General features: G+C 37.5%; 2 protein-coding genes and 1 long non-coding RNA gene across 4 annotated transcripts in view; 1 reads left to right on the top strand and 2 right to left on the bottom strand.

Annotated features, from left to right (window-relative positions):
* LOC134791999 (dynactin subunit 4) overlaps positions 1 to 23,281 on the bottom strand; it is a 252,550-nt gene that overhangs the window by 40,680 nt on the left and 188,589 nt on the right. The gene's annotated exons all lie outside the window — the stretch shown is intronic.
* The window catches only part of LOC134792043 (uncharacterized), a 314,893-nt gene that overhangs the window by 229,593 nt on the left and 62,019 nt on the right, over positions 1 to 23,281 (top strand). The gene's annotated exons all lie outside the window — the stretch shown is intronic.
* LOC134792032 (V-type proton ATPase 116 kDa subunit a 1-like) overlaps positions 1 to 23,281 on the bottom strand; it is a 50,866-nt gene that overhangs the window by 21,154 nt on the left and 6,431 nt on the right. Inside the window, exons 3-6 of one of the 2 annotated variants that reach the window (XM_063763154.1) lie at positions 21,244 to 21,372; positions 18,432 to 18,520; positions 15,520 to 15,558; positions 526 to 652 (exon numbers count right to left, since the gene is read on the bottom strand). In XM_063763154.1, the coding sequence (XP_063619224.1) occupies positions 526 to 652; positions 15,520 to 15,558; positions 18,432 to 18,520; positions 21,244 to 21,372 (384 nt within the window). Of the gene's footprint in view, positions 1 to 525; positions 653 to 15,519; positions 15,559 to 18,431; positions 18,521 to 19,527; positions 19,614 to 21,243; positions 21,373 to 23,281 lie in introns of both variants that reach the window. The other variant, XM_063763155.1, reaches the window with a different exon arrangement.

Raw genomic sequence — 23,281 nt, 5'->3', positions numbered from 1 at the left:
GGTATGGCTCGCAGTATCACAAACTCGTAACGAGTTTATTTCTAGTCTGTGGGTTGAACTTACGGAAGACGGGTCCTCGAGGGGAGAGTCGATCTCAGCTTGACGTAGGAAGACATTGCCGCGGCACGCGCGCCACAGCTTACGCTCAAACGCGGGTATGGCTCGCAGTATCACAAACTCGTAACGAGTTTATTTCTAGTCTGTGGGTTGAACTTACGGAAGACGGGTCCTCGAGGGGAGAGTCGATCTCAGCTTGACGTAGGAAGACATTGCCGCGGCACGCGCGCCACAGCATACGCTCAAACGCGGGTATGGCTCGCAGTATCACAAACTCGTAACGAGTTTATTTCTAGTCTGTGGGTTGAACTTACGGAAGACGGGTCCTCGAGGGGAGAGTCGATCTCAGCTTGACGTAGGAAGACATTGCCGCGGCACGCGCGCCACAGCATACGCTCAAACGCGGGTATGGCTCGCAGTATCACAAACTCGTAACGAATTTATTTCTAGTCTGTGGGTTGAACTTACGGAAGACGGGTCCTCGAGGGGAGAGTCGATCTCAGCTTGACGTAGGAAGACATTGCCGCGGCACGCGCGCCACAGCATACGCTCGAAAGCTGGTATACGTTCACGAAGGATCACGCCAGCGACGAAGCTATACAGAGATCAGGTTAGAACATCGAAGTGGTATAGTAGAAGAAGCTTATATACAGATTGGAGATTGAATGCAGAGCAAAACGGGTGTCATTCTGAATCCCTAACAACGTTTGTCCTAAAGTCACTTGCCCTAACTGGTTTGTTCTAATGGGCACATGCCGACCAAAATTAGGGAATACGCGCATTAGGACATCTGATCATTATGACAAACAATATTAGGGAATGCAAAGATAGGAGAAAAGATTTTAGGGATTCAGATATAGATCCGAGCAAAACTCTGACAAATTTATCTATAAAATAAATTTTGGCTCCTTCGCAGGGCGCTTCCCTTGAAAGCAACCATTAATTAGTATCTCCCTGAATGGTCAAGCAACTCTCAAGAGAATAACCCTGGAAAATATATTAAATTGATCAATGATGCATACATACATAAACATAACCAAGAAATATTAGAGATTTGCAAAAAGTATAAAAGGTCTGAATACAATGTCTATGTCTAGTATGGTAAAGTTTCTCTTAAAGACTTTCAGTAGTCATAAATTTGATAATTTCTTGTTATGTCTATGATTAAAATAAACTTTTGGACCATGCTTAAATGTAGGTATATGACATGGTGCTATATTTTGATAAATATTCATACAATGCCATTATAAAATAATAACAGAATATGTAAAAATGTTTATTCTAAGTAAAAATGAATTAGGTACCATTTTATATATAACATATGTACTTACTAGACTCCGACCACGCTGCATTTACACTGACTTGCAGTGCAGTGGCACAATTACATATATAGTTATATATCCCATGGGATAGGATCGCCACTTGGCATGAAAACTTGGATCTATATCTGAATCCCTAAAATCTTTTCTCCTATCTTTGCATTCCCTAATATTGTTTGTCATAATGATCAGATGTCCTAACGCGCGTATTTTTTAATTTTGGTTTCCCTATTATTGAATGGGCGATTTTTTTTTGTCCTAATATCTTTTTCCCTAATGACACTTTCCATATTGAGTATTTATCCTAATGTTATGTAGCATAATTATTTTTTTGCCTAATTATTGTTAGGCCTAAAAATTATATATCCTAACCATCATGTTACCTAATTTCACTTAGCCTATCGTTGCTTGACCTAACACTCGTATGCCCTAATTTTGATTTCCCTATTGCGTTTCGTTTTTACAATGGTCGCAGTTCTAACCTAACCTAACCCACTTTTGTGACAGCAGTTCGTTTTTGCGAGGATCACAGTTCTAACCTAACCCACTTTTGTGGCAACATTTCGTTTTTACAATGGTCGCAGTTCTAACCTAACCTAACCCACTTTTGTGGCAGCAGTTCGTTTTTGCGAGGGTCACGGTTCTAACCTAACCTAACCCACTTTTGTGGCAACAGTTCGTTACCATTCATTATGGAAAGTAATTGTTATGATAATTGATCAATAGGAAAAGTAACTGTTATGACGATTGATCATTAGGGTAATAGCCATTAGGTCAAAACAGTTAGAACATGTTATTTTATGCCAAACATTGTTAGGGATTTCGAAGAATATGGTAAAAAACATTAGGGATCTTGATAGTTATGGTACAAATGCTTAGGGCAAATGAGTCTTAGGCTAACCAGTACATTATGGAAAATAATCGTTATGACAATTGATCGTTAGGGCATGTGCCCATTAGGACAAACCAGTTAGGGCAAGTGACTTTAGGACAAACGTTGTTAGGGATTCAGAATGACACCCTGAAAACTTAGTGTGGTCGAGCTGTAGTAAATGGTGACCCAATCCAAATTTTCATAAATTTAATTTCTCCAAAAACACGCTTTAAAGTTAAACATTTAAAGGGTGTTTCATGTTCTAGTACAAGAACAAGCAAGAAGACGTTGCCAGTTACTGGTTCAAACTCAAAGTAGGTATCTGTTAATTATATAAGTTACACTAAAAATAACAGCATTTGAAATGGGGTTCGCGTGCATTTCTTTGTATGGAGAATCTAACAAAATAACCTGTTGTCATTGTTCCTGAGTGTACAATAGGCTAGAACTTTACGTTACATTTCCAGCAAAATTATAGCTTTGACTTCCGTGTCTATGGAATCCCGAGCCAAATCCTTAGTGAAACAATTTTTCCATTGCAAAAGTAGGTACCTACAGGATAACAGTATGACATTGTAATTTATTATTATTCTTATTGATATTGATAACGGTTATCGTTGCGGCAAAAGAAACCACGAGATTTTTTAAATACTATATGATTAAAGCAGAGGTCCTACCGCGTACCACGTTCGACGTGTTGCCTCCCTATCACACTTACGTACGAATTTACAAGTGCGACAGAGAGGCAACACGTCGAACATGGTTCGCGGTAGGCCCTCAGGTATTTCAAAAAAGACGTGAGTATTCCTGAGCGACGTAAAGCAAGATTTCCACTAACGTAATAAGACTAATAAGGCATCCATATATAGTCGACACTTTTAATTTATGACCCATTTTGTATCTTGTCACAGTGGCAATAGTATGAGGTCTCTAGCGACTTTGATTGTCACTGTGACAAGGTACGAAATAGATCATAAATTAATACTTTCGACTGTACCTATGATGTCAGTTTTTTTATACGAATTTAATTGATTTAAATCACCAAGCATTAGAAGACGGCAAGATTCACTTATTTTTGCAATTTCAACTATTTCCGACCATCAAATGAACAAAAGTTGAAGCTGTTTGATTACTACGACATATGTATGATATGACGTCACATGCTGGTCATTCATACAAAGTTAATGAAATAATGATATATCGTTTTGACATTTAAAAGTATGTAACTGATTTGAGTAATCACAGACTCTACAGTGCATCGCTATCGGGCAATTGATACTCTTGAAGAGCATCAATGTCGAGTGAATTCACTTAGATTCAAGATCAAAGATTAACTTAATTTATATTGATTACCTACTACTTCAAAGCAATAAAGGTTATACATATCAACTCACATTTATAGATGGGTCACTATCACGAATTTATTTTATTACCTTACCTTTATTTACCGACGTTTAATATGTGTTCAGAACGCGAAAGTTTGAAATAAAGGTAATGAAAATAAAAACAATAAAAGTGCTTTTCATTCGCGAAAGAAACCAAGAGTCGAGGGATTTTATTATATGTCTAAATAAAATATTTATCAAATCATATGTGGTATATGTTGTTTGAAAACATAAACTTTCTTAACATTACATACCACTAATTTAATTATTAACAAGCAGAAATGTCTGAGTACGAAACCCCATAGCCCCAAGATTTGCTGGCTATGGATGAGGTCTTGGTGGAGTAGAGCAGAGCGCTGGAGTATCGATCCAGAAGCCGTGAGCTCAAGTCGCACCCAAGACAGCATTTTTCCACTTTTAAATTTATTACATACCACGACAAACATAGCCTGGCTTTTAAAACAGTGATTATTCTACTAAACAGCTGTATATATTCAAAAGCAGAAAGGCAACCATTATTAGCTACAGATGTAGTACATAATTGTTTTCTTTCGTATTTTCTCGGAAACGTTCGTATTTGTCATGCTACTTCAGTCAATTTCAGTACTTCTTGTACCGAGACTGGCTGAAATAGCAAGATTCGTTCGTACGTTTCCGTGAAAATACGGGCGTTAGGTAGGTTAGGTAGAGGACGACAATCTTTTCAAGTCAGATAATGTTTGGCATTGTGGCAACATTGCCTAATGTTGAACCGTTTATAGAATACATGTACAATTGTACATACATATAAACAATGGTTTAGTTTACTCCTGGTAACCTTAGCGGACTTCTCGCTTCCCTATATAGGGTTCATATGTTAGTTCTGCCAATATTCGTCTTCACGTTGACCAATCGGGTAATACAAATATGAAATACGGCCTAACCACAACCTTCACCGAGGCTTATATTAGTTATTGTTGTTTGAATCAATTTTCACTAACCAAATACGGTATCATTAGTACAGCAACACATAAGAGGGGGCTAACTTGCGTTTTATTGTAGTATTAACGTAAAATTGTACATCTTCCGTCTCAAGTTTCGCGCAGCGCGCCATATCTCTGGTTTCCTTATAAGTTCCTGGCTTGACGTCTCCTCTTAATATTGTGGACGATTTTACTATGTGTGCCAGTTAAATGTCGTAACATCGCTTAGTAACATCGTCGTATAGTAGGTAGCATCCAAAGTATTCAAATATAGGTAGTTCGGTACGCCATACAAATAATATGGTGTACCGAACTATTTGAATACTTTGGATGCTACCTACTATTTGACGCTGACTGTACAGACATAAAGTACATATATCAATGGTCGGTTATGTGTTGCTGGTGTAAACTATTAACGCTTTAAACAGTGAATTCACACCTGATCCAGTGAATCAATTCAATGGTGTGAAATTAAGCGTGTTATTAAATCCAGGGGACCTACCGCGAACACCGCAGTCCGTAAATTGCAGGCATCTTTCTCTGTCACTTTAATAATGCCTTAATTGTAGTAAAAGAGAAGGATGCCCGCAATTTGCAAACTTCTGTGTTTGCAGACTTCGTTAACGTTCAATGCGCTTCTAAGTTATATTTCTATACCTTTTAGTAATATAATCGCGTGTAAAAATGGGGGTTAGGTTCGTTTGGTCCTGAGGTATTTAGATAGCTGATAAACAGTGCTATTATTATGACAATGCCTTGTTTAGATCACTTGGTTTACGCATGTTAGGAGAAAGGATTCAATTCGCAGGCATAACTGACATCACTCCGTACTTATACACATACATGGTAGCTAAAAAACAACTGCATTCCCGATGCCAGGGAGGTTTTGGAATTATAGTGAGCAACTTTTACTATGGGACCAACCCCGAAATCGCGAAAAAAAAATTTGGCTGTTTTTGGTATCTGATAGCCACTGTAATATGTACATCAACATTGCTTATATACGTTAATTAGGTTAACTTTATTTCTAACGGTAACATAGTTTCTAATTATATAGGGTTAAGACGAAACAGGAGCTGAGATTTAAACATTTTAGGCAAATATACCCGTCTCGCTAACGGAAGCGGCTCCTAAAACTAGTGCGATAAGGACAAGGCGAAAAGTCCTGCGTAAAAAACTCAGAAATCGAGGTTTCGTACTCCTCTGTTTCCTCCTCCAAAACTTAACCAATCGTAACCAAATTTGGAAATCTAAATGATTATGAAATTATCTGTGTCGGACCGTTTTGATTTTTTGGCTAATTGATATCAGTTTTTAATACCACGGCTCTCATTGCGCCATAGTCAATTAGGCCATTTTGGCCATTTTTGAAGGGCTCTAGCGCCTTAAAAAACAAAAATATCAAAAAAAGCTAAACGGTCCGACACAGATATTGACAATATTAATCTGTGTTGAAAAAATCATTGCTCTAGCTTCAAAAACCACGGAGGAAAACGAGGAGTACATTTGTATGGAGGAATGACCACTCCTGTTGGCTCTTAAGTTCCGTAATAAAATTTTAATGGTTATACATATTTATGAGTCTTCTATGCAGGTACTTTAGTAGTGTGTATGAAACAATACGTAATATTACATAACGACAGTATGTCATTTACGCTATTATTTGTACTTGTCAAAAGGAAAGGCATCATAAAGCAAATATTGATAACATAACACGTGCACTCACTGTTATATTTAAATAAATACATATATAAATTAGGCTACTACTTTACGCAATAACTACGAGTATAAATTTTACTAGCTACTTGTAGTATTTCCCGTATACGGGACAATGGTGTCCCGGACATTTGGGGGGCGAAGCTATCACGCTGATGCCCTTTCTCCCCTTTCCTTTTCCTTTCTTTTTTATTCTTATTGAATTGTCTTGCTCGTAAATAAGGATCGATTTAGTTCAGCAAAACTCGAATCGGTGTGTACAGCCGATAAGCAGTAGTATTCTCACCAGACGTTAGAATCGTTAGATTAGTGTACATCTTGGCACGGTGCCACCATAAAGATGGAAAGATGGATTGTCTGGAATGTGTCTGGATATTTACGATCGCGATTTCATGACGGTTCAGCTTGGTTAGTAACCCAACCTGAGTTCAAATAGTCTTTCTTCCTCGCGCTATCCCGGCATTTTGCCACGGCTCATGGGAGCCTGGGGTCCGCTTGACAACTAATCCCATGATTTGACGTAGGCACTAGTTTTTACGAAAGCGACTGCCATCTGACCTTCCAACCCAGAGGGGGAACTAGGCCTTATTAGGATTAGTCCGGTTTCCTCACGATTTAATTCCAGTACCATTTCGTACCTTGTCACAGTGACAATTGTATGAGGTCTCTAGCGACTTTCATATTGATTGTCACTGTGACAAGGCACGTAATGGTATGAAAATTAAATTTTGACTGTACCTACTTATGGAAATATACATAAAGAAGATCAAATAACGCTTAAAAAAGGTTTTCGTCTCATCGTAAGGAGATGGATTCATTGTGACGTCCGTATCTGTTTCTGATACTAACTTAATACTTAGTAAAAATTTCAACATATCACAAAGAGTAGGTGATTTGACTGGTTATCCTAAAGGCAGTTTTTGTGTGATAAGTAGGAATATTTTTCGAAGATCATAGAGCCAGACCAAGCTAAGTTAGCACCTAAGTATTATTTTAATAGTCCTGACGGTGTAAGTGTTAAGTAAACGTCATAATTTCATAGAAGTTTGACGTTTAAAATAACACTGACTAATTATTTCGGTTCCAAATAATATGTATTTCAAGTGCTTTTTAAGTCCGTTGGGTTGTTTTAGATAAAGGTTTTTACACACAAAACACCCTATATCAATCACTTTACCTTTGTTTTACGGAAACATTCAATAAACCATAAAATACGAGTATCTTCACGGCGTTACAACAAAGGCTGGTTATCTTTTACGACATGGCAACGTCTTCTTATTATACAGTTTAATATAACATATCAGTGCATGTACAGGAAGCTGCAGAGATAACTGACCCCCCATGCATAGAAATTTGTTTTCAGGGGGGTCAGTTATCTGTGCAGATTACTGCACGATCAAAAAATCTGTTTTTTTATTCCACTCTGACACTTCTCACAGTGACAACTGTCCACTAGGGATCTGATATTCAAATACAAATGCGTTTACTATATATTGTCACTGTGAAAAAGTTCAAAATGGCACAGAAATCAAATTCGTTGACTGTACAGACAGCAGCAGAAGTAGCAGACGGCGAGGTCAAAATATTCTGCACACTGTACAGAATATTTTGACTTTAGTACAGTGTACAGAATTATTTGATTCTGTACAATAAATTGTGATCAGATAATTATAAACACTTCTACCGCTTGGGAAATTCTGCTGCTGACTGTAGTTTCGTGTTATTCATTCAAATAGTCATAAAATGTTTGCTGTAACATATTGTGGTTTTTGAGGTAAACCACGGCATATGTACCTATTCATTTTTTAGAACAGTTGTCTCATTGAATACAAAATAGCTTAGCGCAGAATACATATTATTGAAACAAATATTGTCTATTTATTCCATATGAATCTGGTAAGAATTTAAGTTCAAACCTCCTTAAACCAATGGCATATCTAATTAAATAGTACTTATAGAGCCGCACCAAGAAAAGTCTGCAGCGGATTTGATAGCCCACGCAGTGTAAGTGTTATTTATACGTCATAATTTCATAGAAGTTTGACGTTTAATGACACTTGCACTGCGTGGGCTATCAAAATCGCTGCAGACTTTTCACGGTCTGACTCTAGCATTAGATAGATCGTGAGGCGACTTGTACACGTCTGTTTTTTCGCCTGACAACCGACTGGAGACGACTACGTCCAGTTTTGTACGGGTGTACCGATAGCTACAACCAAGAAAACAAGACATCGTCGCCTAACACTGGCAATTGTCCGGTGGAAATAACGGCCTAACGGCTTAGTGGCCAAATATACAATAACACACCCTATTCATTTGGTAACAAAAGGTGGGTTACGATATATTTGACCACTTTGGGCGTCACTATTTGAAACTGGCTTGTATAATGAATATCTGATTTTCACGCGACATTTCAAAATAATCAAGGTTATAGTTATTTAAATCTAACAGTAAAGGTAACTGATAAGCGCTCACACGGAAAATAATTTAGATAACCAAGTTATAGAATCTGATAATGAGAACAAATGTATTGCACAACGGTTTTTTCATTAAATGCCTCTGAAATAACTATATACGTAATTACGTATAGCATTATTCAATGTCATTTTCATTTGCAGGAATTTGATTTGTGCTACTCCGTATCTCGTCTCAGTAACAAATCAATGTGATTGTCGGTGTGACAAGGTACAAAGTGGCACCTAAATCAGATAATTTCTTATTCCTAATTTAAAATAGATGTCATCTACTAAAGAAAAAAAACCTTTTGGTTTTGTTCTACGTATTTGAACATATTTTGTTATATATTATGTGTATTTTAAAATTATTTCAACCTTTGAGAGGTTTTTGCGCTCATATGGTCTTTCCTTGTTTTTTTTTCAAGCTATAAAAACTCATTAGGTATAAGGAAAATACAAGACACAATTGGAAGTCATTTTTGCATCATCCCATCATCACACCAACCGGTTCTATCTAAATTTTATATTTATTATTTTCAAACTTTATTATACGAACTCAATCCGCATTGCGCTAGCGTGGGGACTATAGCCCGAGCCCTCTCGCGCATGAGAGGAGGCCTGTGCCCAGCAGTGGGACGTATATAGGCTGAAATGATGATGATTATACTAACTTATTTCGCTGTTACCTGACTATTTATAAACATTATCACGACAAAACATAAGGCCCACCGAAGGTCAGTTAAGACAGTTGCTGTAAGTAAGCCCATTAATAACTCATTTTATTTATTTATTCCAAAAATTTGAATCAGGCAACAAGGCCCATATTACAAACAGCTTATAGACTATCTTACATATACATTTTATAAACTTTAAACTAAACACTCCCTACCCCGACATTCAATCCCTACCGCACAAGGCCTACTCCCAGTACCCCCTAAACCCTACACAATCGCTAATACGAGGGGCGTTCAAAATATTCTCGGTATTGATATCTTACAACCTCTTCTTAAATTTCTTTCGTTACTGGCCGCTAAGGTTTATTCATTGACATTAAAAAAAAAAAAAATTGGAACCGAGATGTTCTTTTGTTTTTCTGCAATTGCTGAACAAACATGAACATCATGTGCGAATTGACAATGTTAACTAAATTAGAACATCAATGCGTCATAAGATTCTCGACAAAACAGGGTAAAAATCAAAAAACCATAAAAGAGGAAATGGATTGTGTTTACCGTGAGTCTGCTCCTTCTCTATCTACCATTCAAAAGTGGTCAAGCGAATTTAAACGTGGAAGGGAGAGTATTGAAGATGACCCTAGACCTGGTCGGCCTGTAGTAGCTACTTCACAAGAAAATATTGATAAAGTGGAAAAACTTATATTGGAAGATGGTCGAGTGAAGGTAAAATCTATAGCTCAAGTAACCAATCTTTCTATTGGTATCGTACATGATATTATCCATGACCATCTTAATATGTCAAAAGTAAGTGCAAGATGGGTTCCGCGAATGCTGACTCGGCTTCAAAAAGACATGCGTGTAGCGTGTTGTTCCGATGTTATTGACCTGTGCGGTGAAAATCCTAATGAGGTGCTGCAAAGAATAGTTACTGGAGATGAAACCTGGGTTCATCATTATGACCCAGAGAGTAAACAAGAGTCCATGCAGTGGCACATTAAGGGTTCAGCTCATCCCAAAAAGTTCAAGGTCGTCCCTTCAGCTGGCAAGGTCATGGCCACGATATTTTGGGATTGTGAAGGAATATTACTAATCGATTATAAAGAAAAAGGTGTAAATATCACACGACAGTACTACGCTAACATTCTACGTCAATTAAAGGATGCAATCAAAGAAAAGAGGCGAGGAAAGTTAACCAAAGGTGTTCTGCTTCTGTGTGACAACGCCCCCGTCCATACTGCTCATATTGCCAAGGCAGCTATTGTTGAATGTGGGTTTGAAACTGTTACTCACCCACCGTATAGTCCGGACTTAGCCCCCAGCGACTTCTTTTTGTTCCCCAATCTTAAAAAGGATCTGCGTGGAATTTTTTTTTCTGACGATGAAGCATTGAAGGCTGCAGTGGAGGAGCATTTTTACACCAAAGATAAAAAATATTTTTATGAGGGATTAAAAAAAAAAATTGATCGATCTTTTAAGGGGATTAACATAGGGGGGGAGTATATTGAAAAATAAAAATATCAAACTTTTCGTACTTGTTTGTTTTCATTCTCATACCGAGAATATTTTGAACACCCCTCGTACCTTGTACCTCCACGATATTTATATCGCTATATTCGCTGAAATATCTACATCAAATCGGTAGCTCTAAAGGCTTAGCCTTCTATTGATCTAAAATGAACAAGACTCATATTTTTGCGCGCTCCGATGTGCAATATTATTCCATAAACACATATCTGCAGTTAACAACAGTGCCAACGTAATATGAATGTTATCAGTTCACAATGTCCTGGACGTGCTAAAGCAAGGAAGTAGTGATTTTTGCTGGTTGTTGAGTCAGCAGCAGAAGTTGCTAAGCGGGCGAGGTGTTCAAAATTACCTTGACACGCTCTTATTATCTTAACAATAATGTCGTGTCAAGATCATTTTGAATACCTCGCCCGCTTAGCAACTTCTGCTGCTGACTGTACCTACGTTCCATGCCACGTACGTAAAAACTTCTTTGAAAATGCTATAAAATCGTTGCAGCTTTTAGCACGCGTAATAGACCATTCGTTATTTTCCTTTAGTTGTAAAATTGACTTTATGCCACGAAGGACCATAAAAACCAATAAAATGCTATAACTATTATAGTAATCGAATATTTATTATAAGTATTTTCCAGTGAGCAGAAAATACATAGGTACATAAATTTATCTTGTACATAGAATAAATACTGTTAAAACAAATGACAACGCATTTAATACCAAGCGCTATACCTACTCCATTTCTGACGTAGACCAGAGCGACATTTTTTGCAGATTGCACATACCAATGTCGGCATTTAACTAACATTTCTTAAACCTTATTGTAACTCCTTATGGTCTATAATTGCATTTAGCCTTTGATAAAATTGTTTTCTGTTAAATCTCTCCACAAAATCATCAATTCATAATAACGGAATACAAACAAATAAAAGATTGTATCTCAATCGATTCTGCGTAGGATCTATCGATTATGTTTTGAGATAAAGGCCTAAACATTGTCTGGACGTGAGATATTGCATCTCCTTTAATCCTATCTCGTGCGATGTGAATGATTTTATAGTGATTTTTTTGTGACTCCACTCCAACAACATGAAAAGGGGCTGAAAATGTTTGGCAACAACCTTAAATTTCCACTTATGTTATGTATTACTAAATGGATACCTATCGAGATAGAATTAAAAAGGTTCACTGTTTTAAAAAGTCATATGTACAGTTTTAAGTCCTATAAAATTACGTCTTTTGTATGTATAACTAAACTAGTACTGTAACCGTAGCACAGTTCCAGTAAATGCTCATTAAGTGACAGTAATTGCCAAGTGATGGTTTCTGTTACACACATAACGGTACCCGTTCATTCGACACTCTAGTCTTACAGAATGACGTACTTCAATATGGAAACCAGGTCACTTACTATCTTTTTAAAGAAGTATTCATTTCATATGACAAAAAACCGTAACCGTCACTAAGTTTCCAATTTGTCCAAATCCTCGTATCACGCACGACATTTTTTATCATAAATTCATAACCTTCTAGAAATTGGGATTATAATCCCATGTCTAAAAATGGACTTCGGTTATTTAGATTCTTGCGATTTTCGAGAAGATCGTGACTGTCGAGTTACGATACTGCTAATAGTAAAAGTGCTCAGAATATTTGCCTAACTCGTATGCGCTTGTTATCTGTCGTTAGCGCCCTTTTTATGAAAATGATCTATATGTCATAAATGATCTATATGTGTGTGAAATAAATGACAGTTTCGGGAAACCGGTTTACGTGTTGAAATTCCCCGTTTTATATTTCCTGTTGAAGATAGGCTGATTAACACACTTGACTAACCAATTATAAACGTTTTCAGAATAAGTTGCATTGGCTGCTAAATGCATCAAATTTCTCCTGTTTTTATGACAGGGATATTATAAAAACAGGAAAATACCTACAAATGAGTAATGTACAAATAACAAAGGGAAAATACCAATTAACGCATGGTCTTGTGACTGTGACGTCTCACGTAGGTAAGCAATTATACACCGAGGTCAATAACGAACGTTCAACTTTTTTGTCTGTCTGTGTGTTATGCGATGCGGTATAGCAGAAAGGTCAAACAAAAATAGTTTTTTTCCAAAGTTCGTTCCATCCAGTCATCCACCGAAGTTATTTGACCTTCGGTGGATCTTAGAGTTATTCTAATTAAACTATAATCTTCTCGTGAGACTCGAACATTTTAAAATTATTTTAAACGGGTTATTATAACATAATATTATTAGCTGAATAAACATTTGACACGTTTCGATCTGTTTTGTGGATTTTCGATTCGAATATTTCGAGCGTTAATTCGACTTAATAATACGTGAGTAGCCCGTTTAAAATAATGTTAATAGTTACTTTAGTTTATTAACAGACTCCGCACCGACTTGTCATACGCCAGAGTGTGGAAACGTGCAAAGTTAACTTAAATGTGCTCTATTTTTGTAAACCGTTCACTTCGCTAATGACATCATCGTGTGATACTGCATTAATGACACATGACAGACGGATCCGCTATTGTCATGAACTCATGAACGTTTCAACAAAGCTGAAAGCCTGTACAATCGAGTTTATAAATATTTATATGTATATTTTTTTCACCTTATTGCAATGGGTGAAGACCAGATGAAGAAATGTATACATATTTATGAACTCGACGGTACAGACAGCAACATTATTGACCATCGGTGGACTGTATGTCTTCGCGATAACGTTTAAAATAATTCAGTTAAATGTGTGGATGATCGTATCGCTCGTGGCTTTATAGTATCAATCTCGCTGACCAATGGTAGTCTTTATGCCGTTGCAATAAGTTTTACGAAAGGTCTATAAATGATGGCACATTCAAGGTCACTTGGTGCTATCAGATACTAAAAATCCATTAGAAGTATATCTTGATGTTCATTAGCACATCTACGTTGCTTTGAGACTGACTTCCAAATAAGTTATGCGTTTTTGAGTTTTGTTTTCAGATATTTTCTTTATTACGATTATTCCAATGTAAGATCATCATTTAAACCTATACAACAGGGTTAGGCATGGAATAATAGACCCAAGAACAGTGAAAACGGTATGACATATTCCACACAGTGACGCGTTTACATTGTCCTATGCTAAGTATACTTAGGTTAGGTAGTATACAATACACCTACAGCCAAGGAATTTAGTTTTTGTACCACTTCGTATCTTGTCACAGTGACAATAATATGAGAACCGCACCGGCTTTCATTAATTGTCACTGTGACAAGATACGAATGACACAGAAATCAAATTCCTTGATCGTTTATCAGAATTTCAGAGGCATTTTTTGTCTATAGATAAAATACATATATTAACGTTGATTAAGCACATAAACGAGATATAGCAATCTATTTAGCATATTAATACTATATTCTGAGGAGCACGGGATACAGGCATTAAAATTTGCAGTTATTACAAATGCCTGTTTTATAAATATGTAATATAAGAATAGGCACATGAATATACAATAAATAATGCATCATATCATATTACCTTACATGAATGAATAACACGAATAAACTGAAAAAAAAAATACACAAAAAAACATATAATCTAATATTAATATCTAAGGCACTCGTACCAAGACGCTGTTAGAACCTTTTCAAAATAAACCCACATCTCTTGACATGTAAATGTAAATTATAAATGGCAAAATGTCAAGAAATAATGGATGACCGGAAATTGACAGCATTTACAAATCGCACCTAAGATCCACATCTATTCTTGAAGTCCAAGTAACCTTATCGCAGATATATACACGTATATACAATTATACATACAGTGAAGTGTTAGTAAGCAGTGAGTAGTTAACAGTTTTATATATAATAATAGTATAATAGAATCTAAGATCATATAATAATGCGACACAGTATCGACAACATTGAGAAATTCTTCAGCAATTCAAATATCGATAGATTACCTATATTTTGAGCCTAATTTAGTCTAATACTCTAAAATGTCCAAAGATGACTATTTAGAGCCTTCTCATATTAGCGTTTAGAATAAAACCTCAAAGCGCTCGCGAGCTATTTGAGATTTGGCGCGACCATACAGAACGAGGCACCTCACAAGAAAATTGCCTCGGCAGCTCGGTCCGTGAAAACGTACAGTAGCTGCAGAGTTAAATAGCCCTCTACATAGAAATTTGTTTGCAGGGGGAAGGTGGGTGGTTTAATAACTATCTCTGCAGCTGATTGTACCTCGCCTGAGGTATTGAGGCCGCGCGTACATTTACCTCGAACGAGACACGTTTTCACACACCGAGCTGCCTCGCGCGGCAATTTCCTCGTGAGGTGGCTTGTTCCGAGGCCCTACCACGAAAATCGAAATTTGTTTACCTGTCTCCTCTCTTGCATATTCAAGTCTGATAACAAAATTCCGATTTTAACGGTAGAGTCTCAGTGTGGGTCTATCGACACTTTACTGTACTGTTCAAATTTCTCAATGTGTCTACCCACAACATAGCATACATTACCCAACTACAGTGTAAATTATGTATTACTGACCACGGTAAGAATTCCAATGACTCCTGCTTATCCCGCATACTAAACAGCAAGCAAGAAAAAGTTAGCTCGTTTCTACTGGTATAGCTGTTATTTTGATCATTCAATTTTCAATTCAAATTAGTCTTTATTTACAGCTAAATTAAGTTTAACATGCTGTCGTTATTACTTTGGAAAACTCATATTTCTATACAACGAATACAATGATTTAGTGTCAATCAGAAGAGAGGATCAATTTTAACGTTCACTCCTGCGGCGTTATCATGGTCGCATTTTTATCACTTGTCATGTCATGCGTCACTTTCGCACTTGCATACTTGTTAGAACGTGACAGGCATGATGACAGGTGACAAAAAACCGACCATCTTAGCCCTACTGGTCACTAGTCATCTAGATCTAGACTAGCGCGAATCCATTTAAACCATCTACATAACGCTACTAATTTTCTTCTAATTAAAACACATATTTCTTAACCCTATTTTTAGTATATAGGCAGATCTTAGCCTTTCTGTCTAATACTTCAAATGAGATCTCTATAAACTATCTACGAGTGACTATCATAATATTCATAGTTTAAGTTTCCATTTCCAAAGAGAATAGTGTGAAGGTTTGGATCATTCGTGCACTTTTTGACTTCTGGACATAACTACGCTAAAACACGAGTTTTCCAAAGCAATGAATCTTCAATCAAGGTTCAAGTTAGCTTTAAATATACCTCACATAAACCTGATTATCTATCTAAGGTAAATATTAGCACGTGCACGCGACCTTAGGTCAAATAACAAAACTGTCAGGTTTATGTAAACTGGCTGATTGATTGTCGGCGCGTCAGGTGTGAGGTAAACTCTACCTATATAACACGGTTATCATGTGAAGACCGCCTAGTGTAGACATAATAATGATATAGATGTAGTGCATAATTGTTTTCCATCGTATTTTCTCGGAAACATTCATATTTGTCATGCTAGTTCAGCCAACCTCAGTATTTTGTACCGAGACTGAGTGAAATAGTAAGACACGTTCGTACGTTTCCGTGAAAACACGATGGAAAATAATTATGCAGTACATCTGTATCATTATTATGTCAATTATACCAATGAATGGGATGGTTGTATGAAACTTACGTAACAGAACATAAGTTTTGTATTTTTTATACGAGATTTATTATTCAAGGCAACAACACATACCAACTGTTTATTGTTTATGGTATGTTGTTTTAAAATTAGTACCATTACCCCTTTCAGTGGTTTCATGAATGCAGACACTTGGAGATTAAGCTGGGTGTAGACTAGAGAGCGAGAATAACCGAAACAAGCAGCATTTACTTCAGTCTAAAATCGTTGCAGACTTTTCTTGGTCTAACTCTATATGTAAATACATTTATATACGAGGGCTGATCCGAAAGTTATTAGTTGCTCCGGCTCTACTGATGCGATTGCTTTATTATTTATACCATTGTAAAAGATATTTCAGTACTTATTAAGGTGTAGTAAATTCATTTTTAGATAACGCTTAGTTTTTTTTTTATTATTTTATGGGTCGAAGCCTAACCATCGGTCATGATGATCAGCAATTGAGACTCCGTGGAAGCTACCGTCGTGTAAACAATATTTGTATAGAAACTAACTTTTTTTTCTTAGATGCTGCTAATAAAGAATCTCGACCGTTTTCTTTCGTATCAATCGTTTTGATTGTGCAAACATAATTGTGACTTTAATAGGTGTCAACAATAAGTCATTTCATAAAAACTACATATTTCAGATATTCAAAGAAAATGTGACGTAATATATAAAATGACTTATGGACCAACTGGAACCGAGTAACGAGATTCGGGTAAATTCAAGTTCTATTTTCAAAGATTTCAATACGAAATTCATTTAAATGTGACAAATAATGTCGTTTTTTCTAGGCAATTTGTAATTTCATACAAAAACATCTTTCAGTAAAAAAATTGTTATAAAAAAACTATTCGTATAAGTTATTTCTTTTTCTTGTCCAGAATTTGCATTTAAAAATCCCTCACATCGGTATAAATAATAATGCAATTGCATGAGTAAAGCCGTAGCAACTAACAACTTACCTACGCATCACCCCTCGTACACCGTTTTTAATTCTTCATTAGTAAGCCTATTCACAAAATTAATAAGGCATGTGTCATTATGCCAGAAATAAACCATTAGGTTTAGGTATTTCATTTAAAAAAATCATGGCATGAAAATTATTATTTTCTTAAATGAGCAGTATAATAGTCTCGCCGCGCTCTCTAATCTAAACTTGATTGTAACGTCACAAGTCACAACACAAACATTGACAGGCACCGACAACCATCATATGGTTCCCTAGCAACCGACACGCAACTTTCAAGACTTTGGTGATTTGCCAAGCCTTGGAGTGTTTGGACTGTAATAGAAATACGTGTGATTCATAAATACGTGAATGGGGTCTGTTCGGTGAAAATAGGTAAATTACGTAAGAGACTACTGATTGGGTTTTTTTACAGCCTGATTGATAATAGGTACAATTTTTAAAGATATATTTTGCCAGTTAATGGGTTTCTAAAAGCAAGATTTAAAATGATCAAATGTGTTGATGTGTAAAAATGCTAGTACAATTTTTAAAAGCTGCGTTCGGCTTAAGGCGTTCGCATTGGATGCGGATCAGAACGCCTATCCGGTGTGCGAGCGGGACATCGCTAGCGTGCAAAGCGCTGTCATGCTCACACACCGGAGTGGCATGCGAATCACATTAATGTGTTAGAAAGTCTTAAAAGCTGCGTTCGGCTTAAGGCGAGTCCACACAGACCGAGCTGCTTCGCGCGGCAATTTCCTCGCGAGGCGGCTCGTTCTGTCTGGACTCGCCTTTAGAATAAAGTGTAACTTTATTAGAACGTTGGTGCCGTATGTACACATACGTACCCCAGTTGGACGTGACCGACATTTCTGTTCTGGTCGTCGGATATCAGCGCCCGCGTCATGGACTCAGTGGTACCGGCCCCGCCCTCGTGCTAGCGGACAAACATACACATCAACGGACACACCCCTGAAGCTGATGATAATTGTTGAACCGAAGGTTGCCGAAACGCGGCACTCGCGGCTACCTTATCCCAAAAAACAACCTAAAAATTTGTCCGCGTTTTGTACCGACATCAACACTTTTAATTGACCATCAGTAAACCTATCTTTGCAACATAATGGACCTAATATACCACAAATTTAACGTCGCTAAGACATAACAGTGACTCCATAACACGCTGATTCTCGTATGTACGCGCGCACGCACACATCACAACTCGAGGGCCGAGCTGTCATTGACAAACCCGCAGTGTCCCGGGGTGAGATCGTGTGTGTGCGAAATCAGTGTGACGTGTTCACAGCTCCATCTTGGCGACGTGGTTTCGTTGTATCTTCGTCCATGTTTAGCAATAAGATTTACGAATTTTCAGTCAACAGTGGTGGCAGTACCCGTATGCATTGGGAAAATTTGAGTTTCTTGGGATCAGGCTCGCCGATTCCTGTTGTAGTAAAAAAATAGCACCAGCTCGGTGCCTAGCTACGAAGCGTTTGCTGTTAGTCGTGATCGTGTTCAAAATACAGTGTATCAAAACGCTCGTGTTCTACGACATGAATAAAATAAATGACATGCACAAACGATACAGAAAGCATGACGGAATGGAAATAAAGGAACCAATTGACGAACCTATGGACTTCAAAAATAAAGTATGTTTTAGTTAGTATCTCACTCAGGCAGCTTGGTTAGCACGCTCTATAAAGGGCTCTTTGGATGGTCTACTAAGCTCATTCCACACAGTTGTCGTGTTACGTTCATGATATAAGTACTATAAACCGGCGGACTCCAATGCTTGCCTGAGTGGTGACCGGTAGACTCCTGTGTCAGCGTCACAGTACAAGCGCTGAAAAACAACATCGCTTTGGTATGCGTTGACCTCGACAAGTGCAGTGAGTTATCAAAAGTAGAAGTCAACGCATAGAGAGCGTTTAAATAAAGGCATACCCCAGTTTGAGCGCTTGCCCGCCCGCCATGAGCCCCTCCTCCCCCAACAGGGTAACTTGTTCCTCCTCACGCGACGGGTCCGCCATCTTGGACACACACGCGCCGAAATGGCGCCAAGGTCAATGACACGCAACCAGAGTCACATAAGCGTTAAATCTTGATTGATCGGGCGGCCTTGCTTTGAATCGATTTCAAGCCTTTTAAACAGTTTTGTTTGACAAATTGGCAACAATGGAGCGTTTATCACTGACGTAGAATAAACAGGAATGTGACATTGGCTGCGTGGTTATCAAGTCACTATTGTATAGCATCACCTTCGTCTATGCTTATTTTAAATTGTTTTTGAAGCCCAACTTTCATGTTCCTTGAGCAAAGGCGAAGGCATTGTTAAGACCCACAACCTTTTTAAAGAAAAATGTTAAGATTCATCAAGAAAAACAAGTGTAGGAAAGCATTGTTGTTCTGCAACATTAAATATTAAAACGATTTTGATGTAATTCACGCAGAACAACTTTGATTGCCAATAAGACAATCGCAAGTGTACCAAAATGTGAAACAATCAATTAGTAGGTACAATTGTCGAGTGCTTGTGAATCTTAAGTTTATATTAATATAGATTTTATGAAACACTGACCAACCAAAAAATAAATAAAAAGAAGATGGTATAAATAATATAAAAGTCTGAAGGTGGGGCTAGTTTTTTTCTACAACAGTCCGACCTTGTATTAAACTTATCGTGTTGTCTATTTTTAGCTCTGGTCAAAAGGCTATAAAACCGAAAATTCATGCATATAGCTTGAAGATAAGCCTCTTTTAAGGCCTTAAAATTATCATAAATCTATAAGACCTAAGTTGATGTAATGGAGGTAAATCAAACATGTTTTACAGTTATCATGTTTACCGCGTCTCGTGTAAGGTCTGTATCTTATCATTTATCAAGCTTTAATGAGGTGTAATCAATATCAAAAAACGTTACGTATTAGGTAAGTGATTTTTTTTGTCATGTGATTGGTAAAAAATGTGATTGTGATGGCGCTGAGGTCGTCAGGAAACTACGGTCATTTGAAGAACAATTTGCTCAAAAATATAGTTATATAACGCTTGTTAAGAACGCATATTTATGAACATTTTGTCAAGTTAGGAGCTATCATTATGTTATTATAATTAGACCAAGAAATCTGCAACGATTTTGATAGCATACGTAGTGCAAGTGTTATATATTTGCCCATAATATCATAGAAGTATGACGTTTAAAATAACACTTGAACTGCGTGTGCTATCAAAATCGTTGCAGACCTATCTTAGTCTTACTCTAAACGATATTGTATTTGTCGTCATGTTCGTCATACTTTATTCTCGTCAGGTTTTCTGTACGTTTTCATATTTCTTCCGTCATATTTTTGGATATATATTACCTATTCAACAAATTATTCTCACTATCTGTATTCCCCGTCAAAGTCAGTCTATTTAGCAAGTGCCTAATCGGTCTGTCACCAATAAAGGGGCTCAATAAATAAATGTCAGTCAGTTAACGAGTCAAAGTTTGTCAGCAAGGAATAAGTAGGAAAATCGACAAAGCTGTATTTCCATCGTCAAAGAACGCCTTTTTTGTCTCGTCTATTTAAAGCCAAGTGCCGAGTTCTAACGCCCCAGCCCCAAAGTCAAGTCAGTCTGTCCCTGTCCTATCAGCAAAGGATGGATGTGGATGATTCTTACCTCGTCGAAGAACACCTGAGTCTTCCTGAGGATGTGTTTCAGCTCTGTGAGCTCGAGGTAATTCCTCTTGAGAGCCTCGGCGTTTTGGTTGACCTCGCGCAGCTCGTTCTCCAGCTTTTCAAAGGTGGCCTGTGAAAAATACTCAAGATGTAACAACTTTTGTATAAGTGTCAATAGGACATAAATTTTACGCTAAATAATAAGGTAACTAATAAATATAACGATCGAATTTAGTGTCTTAAACGTCAAGACTTTTCAGCGATGATTGCGATTTCGCGTGTTTAACTTTGATCATTTGTATACAAATTATCAAATCAAACAGCTTGTATACAAGCTACTTTTGGGAAACTTCCTGACCTAACATGTATTTTAGAATTACTATAAATCAGTAGCACAACAAAATATTCTACTCGACAAGGTATTTATTTAGCCTCAATACGTTAACATTGTCGTAGGTATCTCATACGAATCTCATAGGTACAGTCAGCAGAAGAAGTTGCTAAGCGGGCGAGGTGTTCAAAATTACCTTTGACACGCTCTTATTCTCTTAACAATAAAGTCGCGTCAAGAACATTTTGAACACCTAGCAACTTCTGCAGCTTCCTGTACTGACTCACGTGTGAAAATAATGACGGCAGTACTGTTTGCTGAGAAAAACCGTCATCGTGACGTCACGGCGTAATTGTTATAATTGAGAGGCAATTAATATTGTGTTTTCGTAGACCGCGAGATATTCCAGTGTATCATGCGATTTAATTATACTTACTTCAATACTAATAGCAACAACGACATTGCGACAGTATAAATACAGTGGTTTTCTTGACATTGGAGTTAACGATTTTTGGTTTATAGTTATACCTAACGACGTTACGAACGGACCTTACGTGTAACGGGACAAAGGCGAGGAAGAAGAAAAAGAAGAAGACCTAACGACCTTACGAAAGATTGCCTCTAGTACAAACAGCAACACTCTTTGACCATAGGTGTACCTTATGCCTCTTGTAATAAGGTTTACCGGTGGACAGTGAACAGTGTGAGCGATATTACATTAGTATTGTTCATAGCGGAAAGGAAACTAATACCTAACGACGATGGATATAATTAACGACTTGTAATGAACGGAGGAAGTTGAAACAAGCGTTACAAGCGCGTGATGTGCATTGTCTCGATATCAAGACATGCTGCGAACTCAACTGCGAAGTTATTTGAAGTGGTAGAATCTGCAGTTATATGTTACACAACGAAAGCCGCAAAAATATCTGACACGATTTTATTTGTAGAGCCATAAGAGCGTGACACATATTTTTGCGGCCTTCAAAGAGTAACATATTATTGCAAGTGACTGTACACACCTACATAAAGGAACATAATGCTTGTCTGTAGATACTATGAACTAACCTCGAGAAAACAATCATCTGTTCCTACCTAGGTTATAGGGCTTCTTTACGTCCTCCAAGTATCTCCAACATGGGAATTCAATCGCGACGAATCTCCTTCCATAAGTAACAAGATAGGTACTTTGTTATTTATGGAAGGATAAGGAACTCAAACCATATCTTCATCTATTCTCTTACCTCAAGATCTATCATCTCCCTAATTTGAGGAGCCTGAATCTTCAACATGGGGATCCCGTCTCGTTGGATCTCTTTGAGGTAGCGGAGCTTGCCCTCCATCTAGTCAGATCTCTAAGTAACACACTACATAAAGTATGTGGAATCATGCCTTGTATTATGCTTACCTCGAGATCGATCATCTCCCTAGGCTGAGGTGCTTCACCAGGTATCTCCAACATCGGTATCCCGTCTCGTCGGATCTCCTTCTCGACGCCGAGCTTACGTTCCATCTCGTCGCATGTTCTCTAAGTGTCAAACTTGATAAACGAAGTGAAATCATGTTTTGTATTGTCCTTACCTCAAGATCGATCATCTCCCTAGGCTGAGGAGCCTCTGGACATTCACCAGGTATCTCCAACATGAGGATCCCGTCTCGTCGGATCTCCTTCTCGAGGCGAAACTTACGTTCCATCTCGTCAGATCTT

The sequence above is a fragment of the Cydia splendana genome, chromosome 7 (assembly GCF_910591565.1).
Source record: "Cydia splendana chromosome 7, ilCydSple1.2, whole genome shotgun sequence".
NCBI lineage: Eukaryota > Metazoa > Arthropoda > Insecta > Lepidoptera > Tortricidae > Cydia > Cydia splendana.
This window is presented reverse-complemented; position numbering and strand designations above follow the sequence as displayed.